Source organism: Oncorhynchus kisutch, linkage group LG15, assembly GCF_002021735.2.
Source record: "Oncorhynchus kisutch isolate 150728-3 linkage group LG15, Okis_V2, whole genome shotgun sequence".
Classification (NCBI taxonomy): Eukaryota; Metazoa; Chordata; class Actinopteri; order Salmoniformes; family Salmonidae; genus Oncorhynchus; species Oncorhynchus kisutch.
In genome coordinates, this window is record NC_034188.2 from 38,132,383 (window position 1) to 38,158,005 (window position 25,623).

At 42.1% G+C, this 25,623-nt stretch overlaps 1 protein-coding gene across 2 annotated transcripts; it reads left to right on the forward strand.

Moving 5' to 3' along the window:
- Positions 1–6,455: 6,455 nt before the first annotated feature.
- On the forward strand, positions 6,456–25,492 carry LOC109905274 (elongation of very long chain fatty acids protein 6-like). 2 transcript variants are annotated; one of them, XM_020502557.2, is made up of 5 exons: positions 6,456–6,575; positions 7,895–7,994; positions 18,964–19,095; positions 19,950–20,101; positions 21,554–25,492. In XM_020502557.2, the coding sequence occupies exons 2-5, from the start codon at positions 7,912–7,914 to the stop codon at positions 22,012–22,014; spliced, it is 828 nt and encodes a 275-aa protein (XP_020358146.1). In that variant the 5' UTR covers positions 6,456–6,575; positions 7,895–7,911; the 3' UTR covers positions 22,015–25,492. The 2 variants fall into 2 exon arrangements, with proteins under 2 accessions (XP_020358146.1, XP_031646084.1); XM_031790224.1 differs by lacking the exon at positions 6,456–6,575 and adding an exon at positions 6,862–6,952.
- The last annotated feature ends 131 nt before the right edge of the window (positions 25,493–25,623 follow it).

A 25,623-nucleotide genomic window follows, 5' to 3' on the forward strand; every position in this document is an offset into this window, starting at 1 on the left:
CTATCTGTACTTATTGGTGGCACAGACGCTGTTTTGTCCTTTCCTACACTTAAATTACCCTTGCCTAACGATTGTGTCTGAAGCTGGTCTTGCAGCACGGCAATCCTCACCATAAGGCGGTCGTTCTCCTGTATATTATGAGCACAGTGACTGCGATTAGAAGGCATAATGTTAATTTTACTACTTAGCTTCGGCTTGTGGAGGTCCTGTAGGACCATGTCCAGATGAGGTGTCCGGGGTGAAAAAGTTGAATGAAAAAATTTGAGCGAGGGAATAAAAAATTAAATGGTAAACCGCAAAGTTGGCAGGTAGTAAAGTAATGTTTGCATCAAACCGCATAGCAGCACGTAAACAAGTCCACAAGTTGTGACTGGAAACTACGCTCAACAGCTAGCTCAACAGCAAGCCCAGGTCAGCTGCTTGAGCCAGTAAAGGGTGCTTTGCTATTATTTTCTACTGTCATTTTCCTTCCCTCCAGGCCTGAGGGCACACACTTTCCTGTAGGCTTATATTGAAGAGACGGTAAACAGGAGAGGCAATATCGTCAGCTATCATCCTCAGTAATTTTCTATCCGAGTTGTCAGACCCAGGTGACTTGTCATTGTTGACAACAATAATTATTTCACCTCTTCCACACTCACTTTACGGAATTCAACATTACTATGCTGATCTTGCATAATTTCATAAGGTATGCATGGACGTGTAGGTACAGAATTTGTTGTTGGCATGTCATGCCTAAGTTTGCTAATCTTGCCAATGAAAAAATCATTCAAGTAGTTGGCAATATCAGTGGGTTTTGTGATGAATGAGCCATCTGATTCAATGAATGATGGAGCCGAGTTTGCCTACTTTCCCAAATTTTGTATGATTTAGCTTTGTCTTCAGTTTAGTCAAATTATTTCTCAATTTACAGTATGTTTACCAATTTGCTGTGCAGCCAGACTTATTTGTCATTCCTTTTGCCTCCTCCCTAAACAGTAAAATGTTACATTTTCATCAATCAAAGGGGATTTAACCGTTTTTACAGTCAATGGTTGCACGCTTATTAGTAACTGGAGTAAGCAATTTCATAAATGTGTCAAGTGCAGCGCCTGGTTGCTACTCAATACACAAAACAAACCACCAAATATTGTTACATATTCAACATGGGAATCAGGACAACACTTCTTATACGACCTCTTATACACTATATTAGGCCTAGCTTTTGGAACTTTGGTTTTCCTAGATATGGTTACTATGTTATGATCACTACATCCGATGGATTTTGATACTGCTTTAGAACAGATTTCTGCAGCATTAGTAAAGATGTGATCAATACAATTGGATGATTTCATTCCGGTGCTGTTTGAAAATACCCTTGTAGGTCGACTGATAATAGTAATGGTTACGGTTAATGGTTACAGGTAATGGTTACAGTTTGAAGTTTTTCTTGAGTGGGCAGTTTGATGAAGCCAATCAACATTTAGATCACTCAGAAAATATGTCTCTATGTCGATCAAATCAAAATCAAATCAAATTGTATTTGTCACGTGCACTGAATACAACAGCTGTAGACCTTACAGTGAAATGCTTACTTACAAGCCATTAACCAACAATGCAGTTTTAAGAAAATACCACAAAAAAAGTATGAATAACAAAAAAAATTAAGCGCAGCAGTAAATAACAACAGCATGGCTATATACAGGGGGAACCGATACAGAGTCAATGTCAATTAGAAGGGGGACCGGTGTCAAGGTAATTGAGGTAATATGTACATGCAGGTAGAGTTATTAAAGTGACTATGCACAGATAATAACAGAGAGGTGTAGCAGAGTTCCAGAGGTGGGGGGAGGGGCAATGCAAATAGTCTGCGTAGACATTTGATTAGCTGTTCGGGAGTCTTATAGCTTGGGGGTAGAAGCTTTTTAAAAGCCTCCTGGACCTAGACTTGGCGCTCCGGTACCGCTTGCCGTGCCATAGCAGAAAGAACAGTCTATGGTGGCTGGAGTCTTTGACAATTTTTGACACAGCCTGGTATAGAGGTCCTGGATGGCAGGAAGCTTGGCCGCGGTGATGTAGTGGGCCGTACGCACTACCCTCTGTAGTGCCTGTGGTCGAAGACAGAGCAGTTGCCATACCAGGCAGTGATGCAACCTGTCAGGAAGCTCTCTATGGTGCAGCTGTAAAACCTTTTGAGGAACTGAGGTCCAATGCCAAATCTTTTCAGTCTCCTGAGGGGGAATAGGTTTTGTCGTGCACTCTTCACAACTTCCTCGGTGTGCATGGACTATGTTAGTTTGTTGGTGATGTGGACGCCAAGGAACTTGAAGCTCTCCACCTGCGCCTCTATAGCCCCATCGATGAGAATGGGGGCGTGCTTGGTCCTCCTTTTCCTGTAGTCCACAATCAGCTCCTTTGTCTTGATCACGTTGAGGGAGAGGTTGTTGTCCTTACACCACATGGTCAGGTCTCTGACCTCCTCCCTATAGGCTCTCATCATTGTCGGTGATCAGGCCTACCAGTGTTGTGTCATCAGCAAACTTAATGATGGTGTAGGAGTCGTGCCTGGCTATGCAGTCATGAGTGAGCAGGGAGTACAGAAGGGGACTAAGCACGCACCCCTGAGGGACAGATGAGTTGTTACCTACTCGTACCACCTGGGTGCGGTCCATCAGGAAGTTCAGGATCCAGTTACAGAGGGAGGTGTTTAGTCCCAGGGTCCTTAGCTTAGTGATGAGCTTTGAGGGCACTATGCTGTTGAATGCTGAGCTGTAGTCAAAGAATAGCCTTCTCACATAGGTGTTCCTTTTGTCCAGGTGGGCAAGGGCAGTGTGGAGTGCAATAGAGATTGCATCATCTGTGGATCTGTTGGTGCAGTATGCAAATTGGAGTGGGTCTAGTGTTTCTGGGATAATGGTGTTGATTTGAGCCATGACCAGCCTTTCAAAGCATTTCATGGCTACAGACGTGAGTGCTACGGGTCAGTAGTCATTTAGGCAGGTTACCTTAGTGTTCTTGGTCACAGAGACTATGGTGGTCTGCTTGAAACATGTTGGTATTACAGACTTAGACAGGGAGAGGTTGAAAATGTCAGTGAAGACACTTGCCAGTTGGTTAGCACATGCTCGGAGTACAGGTCCTGGTAATCCGTCTGGCCTTGCAGCCTTGTGAATGTTGAGCTGTTTCATACAGTTGTCCGGAACAGCTGATGCTCTCATGCATATTTCAGTGTTACTTGCCTCGAAGCGAGTTATTTAGCTCGTCTGATAGGCTTGTGTCACTGGGCAGCTCTCGGCTGTGCTTCCCTTTCTAGTCGGTAATAGTTTGCAAGCCCTGCCACATCCGACAAGCGTTGGAGTTGGTAAAGTACGATTCAATCTTAGTCCTGTTTTGACACTTTGCCTGTTTGATGGTTCATTGGAGGGCATAGCGAGATTTCTTATAAGCTTCTTTAGTGTCCCGCTCCTTGAAAGCGGCAGCTCTAGCATTTAGCTCAGTGTGGATGTTGCCTGTAATGCATTGCTTCTGGTTTGAGGTATGTACAGTCATTGCGGTGACAACATCCTTCGATGCACTTATTGATAAAGCCAGTGACTGATGTGGTGTACTCCTCTATGCCATCGGAAGAATCCCAGAACATGTTCTAGTCTGTGCTAGCAAAGCAGTCCAGTAGTTTAGCATCTGCTTCATCTGACCACTTTTTTATAGACCGAGTCACTGGTGCTTCCTGCTTTAATTTTTGCTTGTAAGCAGGAATCAGGACGATAGAATTATGGACAGATTTGCCAAATGAAGGGCGCGTGAGAGCTTTGTACGCATCTCTGTGTGTGGAGTAAAGGTGTCTAGATTTTTTTTCTCTGGTTGCACATTTAACATGCTGATAGAAATGAGGTAAAACTGATTTAAGTTTCCTTGCATTAAAGTCCCAGCCACTAGGAGCACCGCCTCTAGATGAGCGTTTTCCTGTTTGCTTATGTCTGAGTACAGCTAATTGAGTGCGGTTTTAGTGCCAGAATCGGTCTGTGGTGATATGTAGACAGCTACGAAAAATACAGATGAAAACTCTCTAAGCAGATAGTGTGGTCTACAGCTTATCGTGAGATATTCTACTTCAGGAGAGCAAAACCATGAGACTTCCTTATATATCATGCACCAGCTGTTGTTCACATATATGCATAGGCCCCCGCCCCGTGTCTTACCAGAGGCTGCTTGCTGTTCTGTCCTGCTGATGGAGTGTACAACCTGCCAGCTGTATGTTCTAAATGTCGTTGTTCAGCCACGACTCGGTGAAACATAAGATATTACAGTTTTTAATGTCCCGTTGGTAGGATGTACGTGCTTTCAGCTTGTCCCATTTATTTTCCAGGGATTGAACATTAGCTAGCAGGCCGGAAAGCAAGGGCAGATTAGCCACTCGTCGCCTGATCCTCACAAGGCACCCAGATCTGTTTCCACAAAATCTCTGTTTCCTTCTCCAGCGAAACATCATCTGGGCCTGGTCGGGTGTCTGTAGTAGTATATCCCTCCCGTCCGACTCATTGAAGAAGAACTCTTAGTCCAGTTTGAGGTGAGCAATCGCAGTTCTGATGTCCAGAAGCTCTTTTTGGTTATAAGAGACGGTAGCAGCAACATTATGTACAAAACAAGTTACGAACAACATGAAAAAAAAAAGTCATGTTTGGTTGAGCGCCGATAAGACGGCAGCCCTCCCCTCCGGTGCCATCATTAACTGATATCACATACATTATCAAGCATTTCACACATATTATCCAGATACTGACTGTCAGCACTTGGTGGTCTATAGCAGTTTCCCACAAGAATGGGCGTAAGGTGATGCAGGTGAACCTGTAGCCATATTACTTCCACAGCATTTGACGTGACATCCTCTATAAGATTGATAGAAATGTGACTCTGAACATAAATGCTTACACTTTCTCCACCAGCAGTCCCTTCTGAAGATGATGAAACCATGTATTGCTACCACTGTATCAGCAAAGGTATCATCTAAATGTGTTTTAGAGATAGTCAGTATATGAATGTTATCTGTTACTAGCAAGATATCGATTTCATGAACCAATTTCATGAACCATATATTCATTTGGGCTATTTTTATAAAATGCTAATGGGTTCTTGATTGTTTCTATTGCTTTACTGGGAGGTGTAACAGAGGTAGACAAAGGTAGACAGAGGTAGCCATCATATTTATGTGAGCTGAAGTGCAGGGTGAACATCCTACTAGGGCAAACCGCCTCAGTGCTAACAATATAACTTATAGGTGCATGATTACTGCATACAATAGATGGCATCGTTGTCCACGGGCCCATTACCAGGATCCATAATGAGCACCTTCACAGTGTGTTCACTGCACTGACAAAACACCACCTCGCTCTCAATGGAGATAAGTGTTTCTTCTTCGTCCCGCTATTGACTTTGTGGGATTTCGCCTATCAGTCAAGGTCATTTCCCCACTTGACTCCAACACTGAACCGATCAACCAGATCCTAAATCCAGCCTCTGCTGCCCAGTTAGAGCTCTTCAACCAGACGCTCAAGAATGGCATCAGGGCCCACCTCGCACAAGGGTGAACGTTTGCTATCAGGAGCTGTTCATCCACCAGCAGTAGATGAAAGACCGTTTTGACAAAACACGGTGGGTTAGGCCACCAGTCATAGCCTCTGACTGGGTCCGGATCAGATGGCCCAACCTCATCAACAAGCTCCAGTCCTTCTGGTCAAACCCTGTTCAGGTGAGACGGCAGCTTGTACCAGTCACATTCCATCTCTCAGACGGTTCACGCTGACATGCTAGCAGTCTTCACAAAGTGCAAACACCTCCCGGCCAAGGGGTTAACAAGCCCAACCCCGCAGCACTACCAGCCGCCTGGCTGGACACCTCAGCGGCTCTGCCACCTCTGCCTCAGCCTGCTGTACAGTAGAACAGTTATGTTATTGTTACAGTGTTTGACCCTTGGGTTATGTTATACCCTACCCTCCAGGATCTGTATTGTTCAGTTGACGTTAGGATTAAAAGAGTATGGTTTAGCTCTGCCACCTGTGGTCGCATCTATCCTTCAAACTTACAATAACAATTTTCACAGTTACGGGAAGGCGCATCAGTACACCACGCTGAATCCCAGAATATAGTATGGATCATACGGATCACAAAACTGTGTTAGCCCACAGAACTAAAGCCTAGGGATTAGCTCAGGAAGCTAATGCAAGTCTTCAGGTCTCAGGTGAGGTTACTCATCAGGCGAGCTTGGTTCACGAAACCACCTCTGTTACACAGACACGATAATGCAATATGTGCAGACAGAAATAGTACTTCTGTATCACACACTGATGATGAAAGTATTTATTTCTACATCAGGTGATATTTCCTCCCCCTGTCAAATCTAGGACAAGGTTGTGGGAGTCCACTCCATATTGGATGACTGGATGAGGTAAGTCCGAATGCAAACATTCAGTCAAGTCAAAGGTACTGTAGACAACTCAAGCTCAGTCCGCATGTCTGAATGTGTGCCTCTGTCTATGTGTGTGTTGCTTTTCATATGGTTGGTGAAGGGTGAAGCTACACTTCAAGAAAGAAAATCAAGAGTGAGTATCATTGTATTACAATAGGAACGGATAATACATCGACAGGCCTATTTCTAGGCTAAGGTTAAACCCAGACCGGCCAGAGAATCATGCCCACTTATTGGCAAGATAATAGCTGCCAGGGTACACTCTGATTAGGCTGCTCTCCGGTGATCTGCCAACTCTTGTCTTGGGAAACATCCCTCTTTGATTGCACGAGTTCAGAGAAGTTCAGCCCACTGCGAACATACGCAGGTGCAAACCGATGGAGCAATGCATAATGATACTCCAGCAACCTTCTGCCTTCTTTCCACAGCCTACCACCCTGCTAATAGGACATAACTCCAACTCATGTAGCGAATTCAGGGGACATCCAGGAGCAGAATAGAACCGGCAACGTATATAATGCCTTATGAAGCGAGTGTTAAAATGCCCTGTGTGAAATTATCCACAAGGGTGTAACGTCTTGGGAATCCATGCAGGAGTTCCTTATTCAGGTTTGGCCCTCAAGGCAGAGTTGCGTCTGTAAGGTGGAATGAGACTGTACCACTTATGATGGCATAATGTGCATGTGCTCGTTAAGTGGTATAGGTCTCATCCACACTCTGCCTTGGTGACCGAACCTGAATACGGAGTTCCTGCATGGACTGGTGAAGTTGTTACATCCCTATGGAGCATTCCATACAGGGCAGTATAAAACTGGCATTATAAGTTGTAGACCTTGCAAAAATACAGAACTCATGTGTGCATTCTGATGTTGTTACACCCCTGTGGGGAATTTCATTCAGGGTATTATAACATCCACATTTACGGCCAGGCGTAATACCTTGTGAAGCATATTGTTATAATTTACTGGCAATAATGCTCTTTGGATGTTGTAATGTACGTTTATATGCAGTGTTATTAGCACCTGTTATGCATGGCTTATAAAGCATTAGGAATGTGCTCTAATGCAGAATATGAAGTGTTACCAAATGTTGATGCACTATTAGAAGGAATGGAAACTTGGATTCATGTGAAGACTTATTTTTGCTGCACATTTCCCAATAGGCTGTAGAAAGGATGTGCAGTCTCAGTGACTGACCATATAGGCCTTACAGTGACGATCTACTGTACTTGGAGAAGTTAACTAGCAACGGGCTTTAGGACCTTGAATCCAACTCCTTGTGGGAGAGGGCGTATGCCGGCTCTAGGTGGAAGGCATATAGCCGGACATTCACATTAAGTTGGGAGTTTCTGGCAGTGGCAAGCGCAATGCGAGAAAAGGGGTGTTGCTGAGATAGAGAGAATTCAGTTGAATATAACACATCGTCAGAATATACATTTGTCTCCGTTTATAGGAAAGCTCACAGAGAACATGTCGGTGTTGGCTCTGCAAGAGTACGAATTTGAGAAACAGTTCAACGAGGACGAAGCCATACGATGGATGCAAGAAAACTGGTAGGCTATATGAAATATCATATTGATGTTGGAATGATTGTTGGTGTATATGTAGCACAATATCCTCACAATCTTATAAATAGAAACAGGAATTTCATCAATAAGAATAATATAGCCTATGTTTCTGGATGCTGCTAACTTCAAGTTTGCAAATAGTTTATGGTCTGCTTATAGGCTATCCTATAATAAAAGCTCCTATGAAGTTAGAGTATCGTCCGCATACAGTAGTTTACCATATTCATGCATATATGCCTGCTGTGCATTAGTTACAATATATCAAGGAAGGGTCCCTTGGTGTCAGTCAACTGACTGATCATGGCATCTTCTGATGTGACTCTCAGTGATTTGTCAGTGAAGAGAAGTAGTATGTTTATTTGAGGCTTTTAGGCATCTTACGTTCACTGCTGCCCAATACTGTAGCTCGTGTGACAACTGGCAGGCTATGAATGAAAGAAACCCGACATTGGTAGGCGGGGTACTGACAGAGGTAGACGGTTAGTTTATTACTATTATATTTAGACTACCGTCCGTCGCGCTCCGGCTTGGAGTCGGTAGGCACGTTTCTCCAAACGGTCAGAATAACTAAACAAACGTGTTAATTCTTTGAAACAGAGCGATACGTCTATGATGGTCACCATTACAACCACATTCCTAAAAAAAGGTGATCAAATTATAGCCAAACATGAAACATAATGGCACTGCCTGGATCGGCTATATGTTCATGTTCTGGACATATGCTCACCAAAAATGGTTTAAGATCTTATCTCTTATCTTATAAGCATGTTATGCTCAACCTGCAATCACACCACACTCTTAATATTGGTAAGTGACTTCAGGAAATAAATCCCCATTATGCTTATTGATAATTTTTATAGCCACCAGTGTCCAATTCGTCCACTGAGTTTACCAGTGTTGTATCCTGTAAGAGGTTACCACTCATGCTTTGGTTTAGCCGAATAAACTCAGCTCCACAATTTATGATGGAGTTGAGCGGCGACTAGTGTGGGCGGACTGGAGCGTTTTATTAAAACCTTTTCAGCACCCAAAGAATAGCCCGCAATTACACAGAACAATGTTGTGTGTAATTGCTGGTCTTTGGGTGCTGAAATCAGTCGTGTTTTATGTTGTTCAACTCCATCGTAAATCGTGGAGTTGAGTTTAATGGGCGAGCATGGGTTATAAATTGACTTTCAAACAGATGCTCATAGTATTTATACCGTTTGAAAAACCTTCAATGGACAGGGAGAAATCAAAGTTGTAACGTAGCAACAGCAGCAACCGACACTAATGCCACATGCTGGTTTAGGGTACACAACTATAAAGTAGCTCAAATAAGTGTGGTAATTTGTTATAGTAGAAACATTTATGTTGCAATGAGACACTTCATTTAAAATGGAAATGTTCCTGGGTGAGTCCAAATGTGATCCATGTCAGAATCAAGCGATCCATGTCAGAATCAAGCTTGTGGAAACTTTGTGCAGGAGCTGTCCATGAGTTGGTACTACCAACTGACCAATAGAATGATGTCTGCTGACAAAGTGCTAGCCAATCACATCGCAGCTGATCTGTGCCGACTCTTCTGGGAAGTCTTTGGAGCAGGGATGTCTGCTCTGGCAAGACCATATTGCATGGTTCTAAGAGGAAATAATAATTCATGACTGGTTAGTCATATTCACCCAAAAGAAAATTAAATAGAAAGAGGCCTACAATAGGTTTATGAACATGTAACATGGTTTGAGAGAGATTTTAGAGTAGGAAAAGTAGTTGTAAAATAGTTGCAGCCCTTCAACATAAACTCATAGAAAGGAAAATAAGCATTTAATGTTAACCAACCTGTTTCTTTCTCTGCCATACAGATACAATAACAATGCATTGCTTCATGTGTGATAGACTTTTTGGCACATTTGAACTGCCATCAATCTTTGGGGCCCTATTCAATCAAACCAAATACCTTAATTACACGCTCTGATCCATGTTCTCTTCAAAACAACACTTTCCAACTCTGTGGCACTGTAATTGAAATGTGTTCTCACTAGGTGGGAAAAAAAACTTCTCTCGCATCACATTTCTTGAATGGGCCACGGTATGTTGAGGCCTACCAAACACCAATGGGAAAGAGGAAATGTTTAATGGTAGGCTGCTCGGCTGCTGTAGTAGCTGGCTATTGACTACTGTGTGATGAAATGGTTGCAGGGATGGACTCTGTAGCAGCCAGTACTAATATGGACTTATGGAAAGTGCACCTGAGTCCAGCGAGAACAAAACCCCTGGGGAAAGTGAGGACAGATGATAAGCTCTTTTGTGAACAACTGCGAACAATCAGGCTAATGCAAACCTTGCCTCAATGTTGTAACAAGGGTTGTTCTCTGCTGCCTCTCAGCTATTGGGGTGCTCAATTATACAAACAGGAGAGAAGAGTAATGGTTGACTCAGCATTTCTGAAAATGGCGTCTGGCCAATCCAGGCTTGCATCACTGCAACGGCTTCTGGGCCGGCTAAGTAAACTGCCCCTGGTGTCATATTTTGTTTGCATAATTCTTTCTCAGGAATACAGTATATAGACATTTCATGGATTAAGGAACGTTTTATCTTGCAGTGAGCCAACAAATTGGCACTGTGACATTTAGATGATGACATTAAACAGATTTTTTTCACGAGATCACCGTTCAATTGCAATAGGATAAGCATAATTGTAAACATGAGTGTACGGCTCTGTGCCAGCAAGTGTCCAAACAACAACCTTACAGATCAGCTCCCAGCTGGCTATCTGCCTGCAATTAAGATTAAAGCTGGTCTCAATATCCAGCACACTGTGGCTGCCTGCCACTGAAATACACATATATTCCATTTACCTGCTGAGTCATTCTCACTCAGTTCCCCACAGATGTCCCAATTGCTCAGCGTCAGTGATGGTTGCTTAAGTTGTGTAGTGTATTCAGTCGTTGAAACCCTCAATGGGCTTCCAAGCAATTGGATACCATCCTCTTGGGTGACTGCATGTCATTGCAGAATCAGTTGTTTTGTGCAATTCTGAAGGAAGTGCTGTAGACCCCAACAAAGCATGATGGGATACTATGTTAGCTTTTTGCGTGGACATACAGTATTTATTGTGCTCTTTGTTCAAATATTGGATGGTTCTGTCAGAGCATTATGATGATAGATTTGTTGCTCTGATTAAAAGTTAGTTGAGGTTTAAATGTGCAAGACAAATGGTATTATCTGTATGCTGTACTGTTGAGGATGTGCTCATTAATGAAAACAGACTTGTAGGTCTTAGGAAGATTACTGTTCCCCCTGCAGTCTCATGTTACTCATGTTACTGATCCAGTCCAACTTGTCTGCTTATTAAATCTTTGTTCAGCTGCCAAGAACTTTTGCAGCCTTTTGTTATGGATTCCTAGAGCTCTAATCACTGGGTGGAAAATGCACTCCCAATGGGTTCATTAGAAAGGGACCCCTATCTCCTAGGAACTCCTATACATTTGAAGGGATTGGAAACTGTAGGTGTAAGCAATATGCGTCTACTTGCCTTCTGATAGGCTGGATGGAATTTGCATCGTATTGCTTATCTGTCCAATTGTTTCAGATCTACAGGAGTTCCTAGAGGGTACAGGCAATGCTTCCTTTTGGAATTCAGCCGAAGTCTTTGGTCCTCAGTTACCCAGTATAATCTTGCCATCACATTCACATTTCTTAAGGAACCTCCCAGCTAGCACATTTAGTTCCTTGGAAGTTGTGGGAACATGTGTTTTTGTTTTCACATTTGTTGTGGGAGCAAAGCCATAAGTTTACTGACCGGTAAAACTGAACGTAAAACTGAACAGATGTGAAAATGTTGCCTGTTCTGGGAATGTACATTTTTAGGCTGCAGAGAGGTTCTGAGAACATTTTACTCTGATTCCCTTAAAGTTTTCCCGTGAGGTTTTATTAAAGCTCTGAGATCTGTTACTTTAAGGTTATTAAATAACATTCTAAGAACATTCTCTAAATGTTGTGACCGTTTTGTTATGGTTATTATTTAAAGTTTTCTTAACACTGTAAGAAGTACATTTAAATGTTATTTGCTATCTTACTTGGGATTAACTTTTCTGAACTCCAAGCACAGATACAGTAGGACAACATGGACATGAATTTGTTTTGGCATTAGTAATGAACATACATATACATAAACATATATATATATATTGTGACTGGGCATCAGTGAGATTAAAATGTATGATCTTCTGTTCTCTATCCCGGGAATTAGTCCATTGCAACTCCAGGATGGAACTGGCACGTCATGTTTTTTTACGCATACAAAGTTGTTAATTTTAGTCTATTCAAACAGACCCTATTTCAAAGGAAACAAGCACTCATTAAGGTCAGGTGTGGCCAATAGGTGGGCATGGCCAACACACCTAAAACGAGTTTGGTTGACACTGAGAACGTACTATATGTACTATATGTTTTCAAACAACATTCTTAGAAACATGGTCTGAACGTTGCTAATGTTTCCTTATGATTTTTTTATGGAATGTTTTCATCATGTCCTGAGAACGGAATATAAAGCTTATTGATGTTAATGTATAGATTTACATTTTTTAGAACATTCTCAGAATATTGCCAGGAACTGACATTAAAGAGAAACCATATATTCTCTGAATGTTCTGAGAACTGTGCTTCAGTCAGACAATTGTTTTAATATTCCCAGAATGTAGTAAAAATATGACATTAATCAGAACCACATTGGAACTTGTACGGAATGTTCTGTGGAAGTACTGAAATTCCCACAGAAGAACATTGTTTCTTGACGTTCTCTGAAAAATTTGAGAACATTACTTTAAATTGAACCATGAGGAAACCTGTAGGAAATGTTATGCTGAAGTACTGAAATTCCAACAGAAAATCATTGTTTCTTGACTTAGAACAATTTGAGAACATGTCAAACCAGTTGGAGAACGTTCCTAGAATGTTCCTAAAACATTTTTGTGAAGTTCCTTAAATGTGCTGAGAATGTTTCAAAGCTAAGCAACTATCCTGCACCATTCCCAGAAAGTTGTGGGAAGGTTGTATGCAAAATAACTACAGGACTACCACTCTCTCACCAAGCTCTAACATATGGTTTTCAGAACATTATTTGCTAATTCGGCCTCCTCTCCCCTCGGTAGCTAATACTACATCATCAATGATTGTGACTCTCTGACAAAGGTTAGAATTTTACCTTGCTCTAAGGTTAGGCCAGCTAGTTGGTCTCCAATGAGTTATGGTATCGACTCCTGGGAGTAATGTTTTGCATGCTGCTTTTCCCAGAAGGACAGGCTGCAATGATGATGATTGCTGCTGACTGCGTCGACCCAGATCACACCTCTGGCTTGATGTTGATTCACCCAGCAGCTCATCTGAATTGGGGAGACAGAGATGAAGATATTGGGTGACTCCCTGTGAACGTTTCTCAAGGGAAAAACCCTCTCTCAAATTTGACTCTGCCATCTCGTCACAGTCCCAGCTGAGAGTTAAGATGCTAACAGAGGAAAGAGCAGTCATTCCATCATCAAGTCAATTTCACCAAACAGCTTTTGCAGAGGCATAGCCATTTTCATTCCAACAGTGTGTCACATTAAATGTGTTTTTGCATTTGTGCAAGTGGCCATGAGGTGCAATGTACATCTAATTTGCACCACTTACCATGCATCCTTCTATTCCCTAGTGATCTACATTTGGCACGATGGCAATAGGTCTCATTAAAACCTTTGCAAAGCAAAATGGGGGAATAGGTCTAATTCAAACCTTTGCAGAGCTTTCATTCTCTTCCTACTATAAATAAACCAGTCATTCACCATTACACTTTAATCCCTTAACAAGCTGAAATTATTATTTGCCAGAGCCAAAGTAAATAATTTGCCTTGTTGTACAATTATTATCAGCTCAACAGAAATAGGCAGTGAAACTAACAGTGTCAATTTTAAAGTGGCAATATGTAACCTTTGGGGGCAACCTAACCAAATTCACATAGAAATGTTAGTTATAGATCTATCATTCTACTTGAATGCAAGTCTAAGAAGCGGTAGATCTGTTCTATGTGCACTCTTTCTATGCTTCCCATTCTTAAGTTTTGTTTTTGCGGCTTTTATTTTCGGTTTTGTACACCAGCTTCAAACAACTGAAACAACAATTTTGTTTATTGAAATTGATGAGAAATACAGTATAGACATTGTTAATGTTGTGAATAATCATTGTAGCGGGAAAAGTCCGATTTTAATGGAATATCTATATAGGCGTTCAGAGGCCCATTATCAGGAACCATCACCCCTGTGTTCCAATGGCACATTGTGGTAGCTAATCTAAATGTATCATTTTAAAAGGCTAATTGATCATTAGAAAACCCTTTTGCAATTATGTTACCACAGCTGAAAACTGTTGTTCTGATTAAAAAATAAATAAAACTGGCCTTCTTTAGACTAGTTGAGTATCTGGAGTATTAGCATTTGTGGGTTCGTTACAGGCTCAAAATGGCCATCCTCACACTGCAAAGCCCTTTTAAAATGAGAAACTTGGATTAGCTACCACAACATTTCTAAGTGACCCCAAACTTTTGAACGGTAGAGTATATTATTTATTTCACAGCAGTTTAGGTAGAGAATCATTGTACCATCTTATTTTGTCACATAAACTGAAATTAGGTGAACTATTCGAGTTTCAGCAACTAGGAAATAGCGGAGCGATATCGGCGTAGTGCAACTTTAAATAATCGTATCATTTTGGAACTCATTCTTCTTCCCATTTTCATTAAATACACTGCCATATACATAAAGTAACAATTTTTAGTGTTAGGTTTTGTATAATCTCATCCAACAGATGGCTCTCTCTCTGCCAACCTGTCTGGTTTCACAATGCCATAGAATGGAACTTGAATGGTAGTCTATGGCAGGAATGGCAACAACTGGATGATCTCTCAGTCTATCACTATCTAGCGCAACCTTTAGAACCTTCCCCATACTTTGTAGACTTCAAAGCACAAGTAGTGCAAGTAATTTAAGCAAGGAAGTGAGTTCGGAAAATCTGAAAGTACGCATCTTAGAATTAGATTTCACATACAATATCAACATTATATGCCTGAACTCAGAATCAATAGGGCTCACCCAAAATAATATGGCTAATGTGATTTTCATAATCTAATACAACTGTCGGAGGCTCGCTCCCTCTCGGTTTCCACTAGCTTCCATAGCCACAAATTTAAAATGGGTTAATTTAAGCTTAATTTAGGTATAAGCATCAGGTTAGTAGTTTGGTTAAGGTTAGGTTTAAAATCCGATTTTATGAAGAGAAATTGTAGAAATAAACAGGTTTTATGACTTTGTGTCTGTGTTGATTAATGACGACTCTCTCCCTCCTCGATTTAGAGCCACACCTCATAGTCGTGTGATTTTCTCAGAATACAAATTGATTAGCATGTCACTCAGTAAATCCACACCCACAAAGTTCCAAACAGTCCAACACTGTTACCAGGCTCTATGGGCCAGAAATTTGAGCCTGGGGACAAGGTTCGGTTTTATTCAATGCAAGAAATACTGAATCTGTAATATTCAGGACTTATTTATTGCTTGGCCTTATGTATCAGTTTGTTTACGGAACCAAAAGTTTGGCGTACCTCAGGGATCTGACTTGACAACACTACTGATTCCTCTGCTACTGTCCAACCTACAAACAATCAAAGATAGCCAGGGGACAAGGTAGTTCACCCTAAACTTAGCCACCTTACTGTGAGGACAGCTCCAAGACTGAACACACACACACACACACACACATCCTCACACTGCAAAGTCAGTGTTACGTAAGGGGAGAAATCTCCTGCTCCAGCTAATACAGATCTAAGTTACACAGCAGGTTAGCTAGCAGCTTTGACCAACACAGCTAGGGGGAGGGGAAGGGCCACTTATTGTGAACTGCTTTGGAAGGTGTGTGCAGATCTTGCTAGCAAAATTGAAAGACTCCTTTGTATTACAGAAATTGAGCCAAATAGTTCCTGCCACTGTGCAGTATCTTGCTCAGGTGTGATTTATGTCTTCAGTTAAGATTTGTTTAGAAATCTGTTCACTTTCCCTAGTCTCTCGCTCTGAAAAAAGGCCTCTTATACTGTTTAAATATTCGCAGAGCAAGATCATTATTGCACCGATTTTTCAATAAAGCCCCAAACCAGTGGACATATTCTCCCACAAGTAAATGCACAGAGTTGCAGTATGTGGTTGTCGTTATGATATCCCCACCACTGCTTTTGCTTGCTCTTTCAGAAATGCATTAGATGAGCCCATAATGTTGTCCTTTGCTCCAGCAGTGGCTTTGATACACAGACTCGGCTACCGCCCAGCAAGTCTCACCCAGCGATAAGGGAATGCATGGGAGCTGGCTGGCTCTCCACGGACTCTGATGACGACTGGCAAAAACAGAAGCTCTGTTGGATAGTTCTCAGGGATGTGAGAGGTGCAATATACTAATGAAGAAAAATGTCTACCACTGGTTGAGTTGTCAACTAATGGAAATTCAATGTGAAATTAACAAAACATTTCACAATGTCATTGGATTTAAGTTAAAAATCCCTTACGTTTATGACTTTTAAAAATCGGATCAGTTTTCCACGTCGATTCAGCTTCATTACGTAACATTTACATTTTTCAAATGATGTGGAAACAACGTTGATTCAACCAATTTTTGCCCAGTGGGTTGTGCCATCACTATTAGTCAGGAACAGCATTTATGGTGTACAGTTTCCTGTAATTTGGGATTTCCAAATAGCATTGCATTTACATTTAAGCAGACACTTTTTTGTTGTTCTACGAGTTTTCATCTAAATATATCATGTCTCATGTCGCTTTGTGGTTCAATATTGTCAGAAAGGAGTAGAGTACAAATAAATCAGTCATGAAGAAATGAGTTCAGTGCCAAGAAAGTCAAATTTTTGGGGAATTGTTTGAAGTGCAGTGCATAAATCTTGTTTCAGGTGAAGATGGATTAGTACACCTTCTCTGATGTTGTCATTCAGAGATGATTGCATATCCCTGACAGCATTTGCATATCCCCTGACAGAGCTGCTCTGTTCTAATTTGCTTAAGAGGCACAGATATAGGATCAGCTTATACTCCCCCAATCATAACCTTAACCATGATGAAAATGCTAAACTGACCAGTGATAAGCATATCGGGGAATCTTCAATGCACTCTGACCGAGGTATAAAGAGGCAGCAAGAGACACATTCAGCCATGATGGAAGCTCTGACTTGAAAGCCCTTGCCACTTGCAGCGACTACGGGTCGTGGAGGCATGATGTGAATTCACACGGACATCTCAAATTAATTTCCATTCCTGGAGGCATAGCTTGGCCACAGCTGACCTGATCAAGCAAGGAGAGAGACTTTGTAGACTTTGACCATGCCTCAGGTTTTCTCTGATATTCGTGGGTTTTTCCGATTAGCAATACCTCCTCTTATGTTATTGTACCTCATTCAGACCGTACCTTGTAGGGCTTTTCACACTACTGAGACAAACCGAACTGAACCAAACCAAGCTGTACTGAGCTGACCTGGTTACCTAGTTTCTTGGAACTGTGCTGGATTGGACAATGTGAGAAGGAAATAACCGAACCAGCAGAGTTTGGTTTGAGTTTGGTGTGATAGTGTGAAAAGGGTATTTGGTCCTCTACTTCCTAGTATCCACACCTCTGAAGCTTCGTAATGTTATGAGGAATCACACTGAAGGCCATTTATCATTGTGACCTTTAACCTTTTTTAAAAGTCTGAAGACAGCGTGTGAGGAATGTGGGGATTGTTGCTCATCTAGAATTGGCTCTGCCTCTCTAAGTAGGGTGCTTACTCTGAGTCGCTCCGTTGTTCACCCTTGTTTATTTACATCGAAACAACGAAGACATTCTGCGCTCATTGTGTGAAAGCAGATTCCTTTGGACTTTAACTGCACTGCTTTGTCCTTTGTTCAATCAGTTATCAAGCCTGTAAGCAATGTTGCAAGTTCAAATCCCCGAGCTGACAAGGTACAAATCTGTCGTTCTAACCCTGAACAGGCAGTTAACCCACTGTTCCTAGGCTGTCATTGAAAATAAGAATTTGTTCTTAACTGACTTGCCTAGTTAAATAAAGGTAAAAAAAAAGGTTTATTTTGTTTACAGAGCCTTTTTTGTTGGTCAGGAAACAGTTCTTCCTTCCCTTCAAAGCAAATGGATCTACCCATAAATCCATAGAAGCTAGTGCGCAAAGGTAAACTTCCCATCTACTTCCTAAATGTACATCTGGTTCATGGAAAGAGGATGTTCGTGGTTATAATGTTCGTGGTTATAATGCTTCTGGGAATTGGTTCTGGGAACTTGTGTTGAACTTGTGTTATAAGGATGGGCAGAGCAAAGAAGGTGGTGCGAGTGGACTTTTTAGGTCATATCTCTATTGACAACTCCAAAAACAACTCCAATCTGCCTGGGGGGATGGCAGATAGGCTGAGAGGCGACACCTTTGCTATCATAGTTAGAGAACTCAAGCATAATGACAAGCCACATTTTCTTCCTCAATCTAAACTTTGATCGTAATTACCCTAAATGAGCTTTCTCCTTTTTCTTCTCTTCAACCATTTTTCACAGGGAAGCTACGCAAAATAGTGCACTTATCTCCTGGTTCTTGTAGACCTCGTCAGCTGAAAAAAGCAATAAACAGTGCTGTTGCCACCATACGAAGCTGATGGTGCAGAATGGAGAAGGGGAGTTATTGCCATTTACGTTTTTTTGCCAGGCCTAGGGTTTTTCCCCAAAAATCTCATCAAATCACATTTTATTAGTCACGTTCGCCGAATACAACAGGTGTAGGCCTTACCGTGAAATGCTTACTTACAAGCCCTTAACCAACAATGCAGTTCAAGACATAGAGTTATGAAAATATTTACCACAGGTAGCAGTGAGTGCCGAATGTGTAATGTTCACAGAACTCCATCCTTTACAGGAAGAAGTCGTTCCTCTTCTCAGCCCTCTATGCTGCCTTCATACTAGGCGGTCGCCGTGTGATGAAACAAAGGGAGAAGTTTGAGCTGAGGAAACCGTTGGCACTGTGGTCCCTCACTCTCGCAGTATTCAGGTAAGAGGCAACAGATATTTTCAACACCGGTCCAGTTGTGATGGGCTCTCGTTTTTTTGTTGTTGCTCGATTTCAATTTCGAGGTTGGCTCTGTTTGGGTGTGGCTTGCCCTGATTTGAATTGTCCTCATTGGTCAGGATGTGTTTCACCTGTCGCCTCATTAGTCAGTCGGTGGTTTCACCTGTGCTTGCAGAGTGGCTCAACTTGGCATGAGCGATGTCGGAAGAGCGACACCGCTGTTTAGCTCTTCCTCTTTAAGTTTTTATCTCGTGTCTCCCCTGTTTGGTTTGCTCCACGTTTATTTGCACTCCCTTACCTAAGTTGTTGTGGGCTTCCCTTTCCATTAGTTTGTCTGATGTCAGGCAAATCTAGTGGACGTCCATGGTGAGTGTTTGTTAGGACCTTACTTGAGTTGGCTTGGCAAGCACCCAGTCAGTAAGTACCCCTAGTGATGCCTTTTAGAACCCATTTTAAAACCTCACCTGTTTCGTTCTGGTTGTCAGTTGGGTCATTTGTTAGTTCCCTATTTCTGTTGAGTGATGATTTTTGGTTTCTTATTGGGGAATGTAACACAGTCAATGCACATGCTGTAAGCATGTTGTATAGCATTAAGTAGCTATATATAACTATCGGGTCAATTTTAATGTTATGTTCCGGATAGTTTTGAGTAAAGAACTCAGTGTGTAGAAGTCCTCGTGCTGCAAAATGGTCACGTGTGTGCATAGGCAGTAGTTGTGTAAACAACGATGCTGTACAAACTTTGCTGTGGCAGGAGTGACCGTATTCCAGGGTTCTTGGGCTTGACTTAATGTATTCTGCTAACTGTTTTCTCTGTCTGTCTCTCACTTGTCCAGTATATTTGGTGCTGTCCGCACTGGGAGTTACATGACATACATTCTGATGACTAAAGGGCTCAAGCAGTCAGTGTGTGATCAGAGCTTCTACAACGGGCCGGTCAGCAAGTTCTGGGCCTACGCCTTTGTGCTCAGTAAAGCACCAGAATTGGGTAAGATGACTGACTTCTACTACTACTAGTATCCTACTACTACTACTAGTATACTACTACTACTACTACCATTATCTGAAATAAAGTGTTTTACATGTGAATGCCTTTTTGTGTCCATTGTGGTTTATGAGACTTTGTGGTATTAGACATATGAAAATATGTTAATAATTTACATGAAATATCTCTGCCCCCATGTGGCTGAAATAACCCACCCGAGGATCTGCACACGGATCTGTAGGCATGAAAATGCTGCCATGCCAGACATTTCACACACAGTAGCACAAGAAACAAATGATGTCTTCGATGATCTTTTCTGTCCTCAATTGCCTCAGCGACAGGCGTGCCCTCTCACCCCAACGGGGGCAAGTTTGGATGACCTTTCACTCGTCCCCAAAGACTGTCTGGGAATACATTTTCTTCCTGTGTAGTCCTTTTGTATTTGCCCAGTCCTGCGGTCACTGGGGCTCCACACCCTGTCAGCTCTGAGTACGAGCCCATAGCAGGAGCTCCCTCTCAGGGGCACATGGAGGGGGATAGAAGCCCCTACCCTTAACTTGGTTCTAGAGCTTTGGTTGGGTGGAGCCAAACCTGCTGGCCCGTGACCAGCACATTGAGGCCTGCAAATGGAACATAGCAGCCACTTAGCCAAAGCACTGCTTGCTGTCACAGAGGCATATGAGAGGCAGAGAGATAGAGAGAGAGAGAAAGAGAGCAGAGAGAGAGAGAGAGAGTAGAGAGAGAAAGAGAGCAGAGAGAGAGAGAGCAGAGAGAGAGAGAGATGCTGTACAAACACACACTCTCACACACACAGACGGGGGCACAGAGCTAACTCTGAATCCTCTGGTAGTTTTCCACTTTCAAGCAGTGGATTCACCAATTAGTCAGGTATGGTGGGCCCCGTTTTGCAGAGCAAAGTTTAATTTTCTTCCCCAAACCTTTAAAACCGATACACCCTGGAGACTGCTCTGTTCGCAGACATTGTTATTATATGTTGACGTGAAAGTACACCTACAGCATAAAGATTGTGAGTGAACCCACTGTGATTAAATTCGGACCTAGATGTATTAAACAGGACCAGAGATACAGTATTCACTTATAAAGACAAATATAAAGCCAAGTTGTAGAGCACAGTAAAGATTTATTTGAGTCCTCACTTCGTCTTATCACGCCTAAATGTTGTCATCGTGATCTTACAACATTGATGTGCCAAGAACATGGTATTAGAAAATAACACCAAAGTAGAACTCAGTGCTAGTAATAAGTGTTACCTGAAATGGAAGGTCTGAGCTTTTGTTCCTTTCAATTTGTAACTGTGAAATGTCAATTTCCTTCCCCTTTTCTAACTCTTTCTCTCTCTCAATGTCTCTGTCTCTCACTTTTTGTATACTTTCTCTGTCCTTCCCTCTATATTCCATCTCTCTCTCTCTCTCTCTCTCCACACCCACCATGCAGGTGACACCCTGTTCATCGTGCTGCGGAAGCAGAAGCTGATCTTTCTCCACTGGTACCATCACATGACTGTTCTGCTGTACTCCTGGTACTCTTACAAGGACATGGTGGCCGGCGGCGGCTGGTTCATGACCATGAACTACCTGGTCCACGCCGTCATGTATTCCTACTACGCCCTGAGGGCGGTCGGCTTCAAGGTCTCAAGGAAATTTGCCATGTTCATCACGCTCACGCAGATCACCCAGATGCTGGTGGGCTGCGTGGTGAACTACCTGGTGTACTCGTGGATGCAGCAGGGTCAGGAGTGCCCGTCGCACGTGCAGAACATTGTGTGGTCCTCGCTCATGTACCTCAGCTACTTTGTGCTCTTCTGCCAGTTCTTCCACGAGGCCTACATTGACAAGACCAAGAAGGCCGCCGCAGCTAAAGCAGAAGCCGCCGCAGCCGCGAGGAAGACCCAGTAGACGTGTTTTGGGAGGAAAAGAAAGAAAGAAAGAAGAGGATGTACTCGAGTCGCGGTAAACAATGACTGAGGAGATGGGGAGAATTATCCAGGAATGGATGGAGAGATGTATGGGTGATGGATAGATGGGTGGGTGGAGGAATGAAAGTGGGAGGGTAGGCTGGGGTTGTGTGGAACATGCAGGAACAAAAGGCGGGCTGCTGTCTGCTTGTGCTTTAGAATACTACTAACGTGCAAATGTCAAATCCTTTGCTTTGATGGAGGTGCCATCTCTAGAGAGCTGCACTGTAGAAGGAAGCACTACCTACCAAGGCGACAAAAAGTCAGTGTGTCCTTCACCTGATGTTCCTTTGGCTCCCACTTGATTCTCCATATTTATTATAAAAAATATCAAATAATATCAAAAGGGACAGTTACATTTTTACCAGATAAAGGAAGTACATCTACTTGAAAGGTGTTACTTGATACATAGGAAGTGTATTGGTACTTATGAAGAATGAGGTGGATTCAATTTACCATTGAAACCATCTAGGTGTTTTTTGTCAATGTCTTTTCTTCATCATTCTTTCTTTTTCTGCTTTGCTATGTCGAATTGTTTTAGACACTGGGAGTGTGTGAGAGGTAGACTTTTGTAAGACGGCTGATGTATGTTCGTTGGACGACTTGTACCGATGGAGTGAACGACACTGTAACTTCTGTATCCATCTGTGCAACACAACATTTTCTCAGGTCTTTAGGTTCCTCTCTATTCTTTCACAAAATATACATGTCATCTTGATAAAGATCTTGATCAAGATCAGATATGGGCTTAAAGATGCTAAAAGGCATCGAAGGGGAAGGCTGCTTAATTAGAGTCAAACATCTGATCTGAAGGCCCATTGGAGAAAATAAATCACGTGACCACACTGGATGTTATGTGGCACGATAGGAAACAGAGTCTGACAGTGACCTGTTCACCTGCCTGTAATGACCTTACAACGTCACCGACCACATTGGAAAGTGAGACGCCATACATTTCCAAAGAGTTTAACGAAAGAAAGGGGTCTCGGAAAAAGGCCTCGAGACATTTTTTTTGTTTAAGAAAAAAGCATGCAGTTGTCAAAATTCACTGTTATAACACTTTAAGTAACCGGTGTCTTTTAATGGTGTCTGTCACGCTATTGTTCATGGGATATTAACGTATGAACCAAGAGTGCAAACAAAGGAGTGTTATGCTGCCAACGGTGTCATGTCTGTTTATTTTATTCTCAGCAACGACTGTCTTGGCATCAGTCATTAGTGGTTTAGTTGTATGTCAGTGAAGGCAAAGAGTACACATCAAGGGGAAATCATGCCACAGCGGTATTACCACAGCCGTAAGCAGCTTGCACATGTGTGTGAGAGCCGCACGTGTGTGAGAGTGTGTGAGGAAGTGACCTTTTGCACCTCGTCTATTTTGCATATTGTTATTTTTCTTAACAAAGAAACTAAACTGGTTAAATTGCATACCAGGGGTATGGTCTGGCCAAAAGATAGCAGAGATTCCACCTGCTAGTTTTGGCTGAGAAACCGAAGCCACAACAACATCATGGTAGATCATGTCTCTAGTGTCTGTTGGATACTTCGCACACAGCTACACTACACAAAGAACATTATTTGAAACGTGCCTCGTAGGTACGACGCAAATGAGGTCGATCAAATTAAATGACCGGAGGTCGGGGGAATTTTGTAAACCACTTACAGAAGTAACTGCATTTCACAAATTATAATGAAAATAATTGACACCGCACGTTATTCTATAACATGTTGGTAAAAAGTTAAACTAGAATGATGTCCTAAGCGAGAAGATGTCATTGCTCATTACGACGAAAGACCCTTGCAATGGATAGCAACAAGCGTATCTGTCTGCACAAGTGTCACAAACCCAGCAATCAGGTTTACAGTAGATGCTATAACATTGTCAACTTTGTCGGCGCACATGAGTATCTACCCTGCAATTTGTTCAATTATAGTCCAGGTGGGTGATAAGCAATCATGCAACACTTATGGCTACTTATCGTCATAGAGGTTATTCGATGGCTATCTAATTGAAGGCGCTTCGAAAGATAAACACGTTATTGTCAGATAAACTCAGTATCCTTTCTATTCCGCTGTATCTCCGTTACCATAGGCACTCCATTTTAGAGAGTTGGTCAAAATTGAGATTAGGCTGTGTGTGTGTGTGTGTGTATGCTTACAGTGCTCATTTCTGTCGCTGCTAGTAGTATGTATCATACAGTACAGCCTTTTCTTATATAGACCTACTCTGCATAAGCCTACTTCACATTGGCTTCATTTTATTTGGCGAGAAGGATCACGTTACGATGAGGAATATGAAGTTATACGAATTCTATGAAGTCAGTGTATGTTCAATCTATGTTCATGTCTTTGAAATGTTTACTTAGGCTGGTCTAACAAATGGTTAAACATTGCACCAATGCATGTTCCCAAGCTCCGCAATGTCAATCGATTCAAGCTCATACGCATCATGAAGCTGATTTGAAATAAGACCATCCAACATGCAATCTATCCGCAATATGCATATTGCGCCATTATCAATGCAAAATGACTTGATACCGGATGACAAAAAGGTTGCATTTGGCTTATTACCTTGCCTGCAATGGGGATAGAGCATCTTACACAGCCGTAAATATATGAAGTAGAAATGTATAGAAATGTTCCCTCTGCCATTTGGGGTTTTATATTCTAAAATACATTCATCCGATTAGTACAATGCTGAATTGTGTTATTTATACCTTACCTTTAAAGTATCTTCACTTTTTAACTTGAACTTTCATAATACCACACCTAAAAACAGGAAGGAGATACAAAGGCGTACATACACACCACCAATAACAGCACCTATTCGACAGTATAAAAGGGTGACGGTTCACATGACTGGGATAGCAATGGTGTACCAAGAACCAATATGAGCCCTTTCACATTACCCTCATTAAATATTCACAATGAAGCTCCGAAGCCAATTCACTAGTGGAGATAACCGAGTGGCCCGACAACACCAACTCTTAATTACCATGTAATGCAACAGGCCTTCGTATTCGCATTGGTATAACACCTCCCCGAAAGACGTGCGTATGGTGGCTCTCACTTTGCATAATCAAAGGAAGATTCGCCATGAATTTGCATCCACAAACGTGCACCTCTGCTGAAACATCTATCTTGAGATGAATCGATCTGTTTTAAGACCATCCGAGCATATAATGGGAAATGCATATTCAAAGGGGGAGATGCTGGCTTGTAGCTGTCGCTCACGGCACACAACATATGTAAAGAGAAGCCTACAATAGGTTTGCATATTTACTACTGGGTCTCTTACCCTTCAGGGTTCAAATGAACTATTTGCTTCAACATGGCAGTAGCATACAGTATGTACCAACATAGTAGGACTATGTACAATTATACAAGATATGAAGACTATGAATTAAATATAATGGAATTTATGTGAAACAGTGAGTACTTGTCTAACATGTTACCATGCTACTGGCACTACATACGGCTGGCTATCTACACCATTGGGGTCAAACCATTGGGGTGTATTTCAATTCCAGTTAAGTTAGGAAATCTAAATGAG

Coding starts and splice junctions, on each gene's coding strand:
- LOC109905274 (XM_020502557.2), top strand. CDS start 7,912: ATGTCGGTGTTGGCTCTGCAAGAGTACGAATTTGAGAAACAGTTCAAC. Junction 7,995..18,963: donor CGATGGATGCAAGAAAACTG/GTAGGCTATATG, acceptor CATCCTTTACAG/GAAGAAGTCGTTCCTCTTCT. Junction 20,102..21,553: donor CAGTAAAGCACCAGAATTGG/GTAAGATGACTG, acceptor CCCACCATGCAG/GTGACACCCTGTTCATCGTG.